A 2,825-nucleotide genomic window follows, 5' to 3' on the forward strand; every position below is an offset into this window, starting at 1 on the left:
GGTCCCTTTGTCAAGCAATAAAAAACCAAGTTGTATTTTTTATTTTTTTGAAAGGTTAACTTAAAATTCTTCTTGCGGTTATTGTACTTGACTGATTTTTGTAATCATTTAAAAGAAAAAGGAATTACTAGAAGAAGAATTGGGATGTCACTTTCAAGGGACAATACAGAGAATTAAGGAAGAAAAAAGGTGGTGGTGGGAACTTTGTCTGGAATCGCAGAAAAACTGAAATTAAAGACAACGCTGTTAAGATGATACATGTCTAAAGTTCCTCAAAGCCCCCACTAGTTAGTGTAGGTAATGATGATGATAAGCAAAGTTAAAAATGAAAATTAAGACAAAGCCTGTTTAGTTTAATGGTAGTGGGCGTGGCTAAAGTAGAGTAAAAGTTATTGACTTTCCCGTGGAAGATTTTCAAGCTTTTGATAGTAAATTCATCCAACACTCTATAAATTTAATTGCTCCATTATGTAGGTATAAAAAGTACTTTTTATAGACACCACTGTTAACAAAAATGTTATAATAATCAGAATAACAGTGTAATTTTCATGATTGGGTATTCATTAAGCAAAACATCCACCGGCTCACCTTTTATGTGTGTGTGTGTGTGCGTGCGCTTTTACTGTATTTCATAGCCTTTTTACACTGTTTGCCTTTATCATTGGACCCTTTGGATTTTTGGGTATTGATTAGCACAGAGAAAAAAGAAACAGTCAGACAAGAGTTGGTGAATGGAGTACTCAAAAAAAAAAAAAAAAAACACAGATAAATTTGACTCAAAATGGGATGCTAAAACTATGCTATGATCATGTAGAATAATGATTTCAAGCTATAACCAAAGTTTGCATGAAGCCGAGATAGAAACTATGCTATGATCATGTAGAATAATGATTCCAAGCTATAACCAAAGTTTGCATGAAGCATATCTGAAGTTGGCATAGATGACAAGGGTTTCTCTCAGAAAGAAGCAAAGGATCTGAATGTAAAAAGAGTTGAAATGAATTCTCATGTCAGTGGGGAAAACAAAAAACTGAGAAAACGGAATAGAAACAAAGTTCCTTTTGCTTCTTAAAAGGAAAACCCAAATATTCCAAAAAAATCTGAATTCCGTGGCTGCTAGTTCTTGTTTTAGGCCCTCGTAAAATTATATACCCTTTCATTACAACTTCATGCACTTCCCCCTTTTTTCCTTTTACCCAGAAATGAATATACCCATAATTGCACACATGATTCTGGGTCAAACGGAAATCAGTAAATCTGAAACACATAGATCCAGAGAGCTTTAAACGAATATCCATTTCATAGATGAGAAAGGAAGAAGCATAATAACCCATAAAATTTGATCATCTTAAAATTTACTCCCACAAAACCCGGGAAATTTTATCGCTGTACATCTATCCCATACTAATTAATAACATAGGACCTGATTAGCCTACTAATACGAAGATCGAGATAGATTATGTTTTAACTCACTCATTTCTGTCTAATCTTTTAATTCTTAACCACAATTGACATGCACTTCTCTTTTCTCCTAGTGTAATGGGCGGTGTTTTCTTGCATCAGAGTTTTCTTTTTCTCAGCGATGAAACTGTCTACTATCGACCGAAACTCTTCGCTGCTCATCTCGTCCATTGATTTCCTCGGCGGCTCAGCATCTGTAACCACCAGTTCTCGGCTGAACATAGCCGTCTCCGACCTCCGAAACTCCCGGGGTCGTTGGTTTCGGGATTCTGAAACCATTGATCGAGTTCTTCGGTACTCCTTTTGATTCATCATTTCGGTTGTAGAACAGAGAGGCTTTGTACGTGTCACTGTCCGGTTCTCAGTAGGTTGATGTTGTTCTTTAACTGGTGAGAGGGAACGTTTCGTCTCTGTAACAGTATCACGGCCAGTGCCAGTAGTCGTACGTTGCGGCTTGGCTCGAGAATTTAGAGCAGCCGCATTTTCCACCAGAATGATTTGCTTGTCGACCGTGGTCTCTTCCGTGACGGGAGCTGAGGTGGAGACTGCCGATGTTTGCATACACCGGCGAGAGCTAACGTACTCGTCGTAGATATCGGGAGTGGTGGTTAGTTTCTGGGTCTGGTTTTGGGTAGACAAAACAAAAACAGCGAGGATGATGAAGTTTAGGAGGACAAAAGTGAAGAGTGGCTTATTAAAAGTGGAAACCAAATATCGGAGAAAATCTCCGGCAACCTCGACGGTGTCAGGAATCAAAGTTGGGTACAAGGGCCACGACAGCAAAAACAAAACCAAGAGAAACCCGATGAAGCTAAGCCCCATCCTCAACTTCCTCTCCATCTTGTATCTCCACAAAGCATCTTGCTTCTCTGCCTTAACATTATCAAATTCAAAGGAAGGCATAATTGATTAATAAGAGAAAGAAGGAATTGAGGGAAGAGAAGGTTTAAGGTTGCTTTCAGAGTTTATTAAAAGAGAAAAAAAGTTCGAAGCTGGTAGTGTTTTTTGTTTTTTGAGGTACTTGGAAACTGAATGATTTGAATAGATTCCAAGGCCATTATATATAAGAGAATTGTCCGCTTTTGTATTTAAAAAAACAGATGGGAAATATAATGATTATTGAATAATAATATAGGAGCATAGAAGAGGTAGTGAACCAGAGAGACTGAAAAATAGAACCGGGACCGAACCATGGCAGACCCACGCGTGGGGGGAGGAAGCTTGAATTAGGTTAGGTGGTGCGCAGTCTGCAGTACCCCAGAGGGAAACGGACGGGTTTGGAAGGGTCCCAGTGTTGCACCAATTAACCTATTTTTAATTTATTGTTTATTGCTGTGTCGCATGTCTTTCTTCCCATTATTTAA

The 2,825-nt window shown here is 38.4% G+C and overlaps 1 protein-coding gene across 1 annotated transcript; it reads right to left on the reverse strand.

Annotated features, from left to right (window-relative positions):
• Positions 1-1,281: 1,281 nt before the first annotated feature.
• LOC108456170 (uncharacterized) lies at positions 1,282-2,583 on the reverse strand. Its single transcript, XM_017754770.2, has one exon. The coding sequence runs from the start codon at positions 2,362-2,364 to the stop codon at positions 1,492-1,494; it is 873 nt and encodes a 290-aa protein (XP_017610259.1). The 5' UTR covers positions 2,365-2,583; the 3' UTR covers positions 1,282-1,491.
• Positions 2,584-2,825: the final 242 nt, after the last annotated feature.

The sequence above is a fragment of the Gossypium arboreum genome, chromosome 5 (assembly GCF_025698485.1).
Source record: "Gossypium arboreum isolate Shixiya-1 chromosome 5, ASM2569848v2, whole genome shotgun sequence".
NCBI classification, from domain to species: Eukaryota; Viridiplantae; Streptophyta; class Magnoliopsida; order Malvales; family Malvaceae; genus Gossypium; species Gossypium arboreum.

Coding starts and splice junctions, on each gene's coding strand:
- LOC108456170 (XM_017754770.2), bottom strand. CDS start 2,364: ATGCCTTCCTTTGAATTTGATAATGTTAAGGCAGAGAAGCAAGATGCT.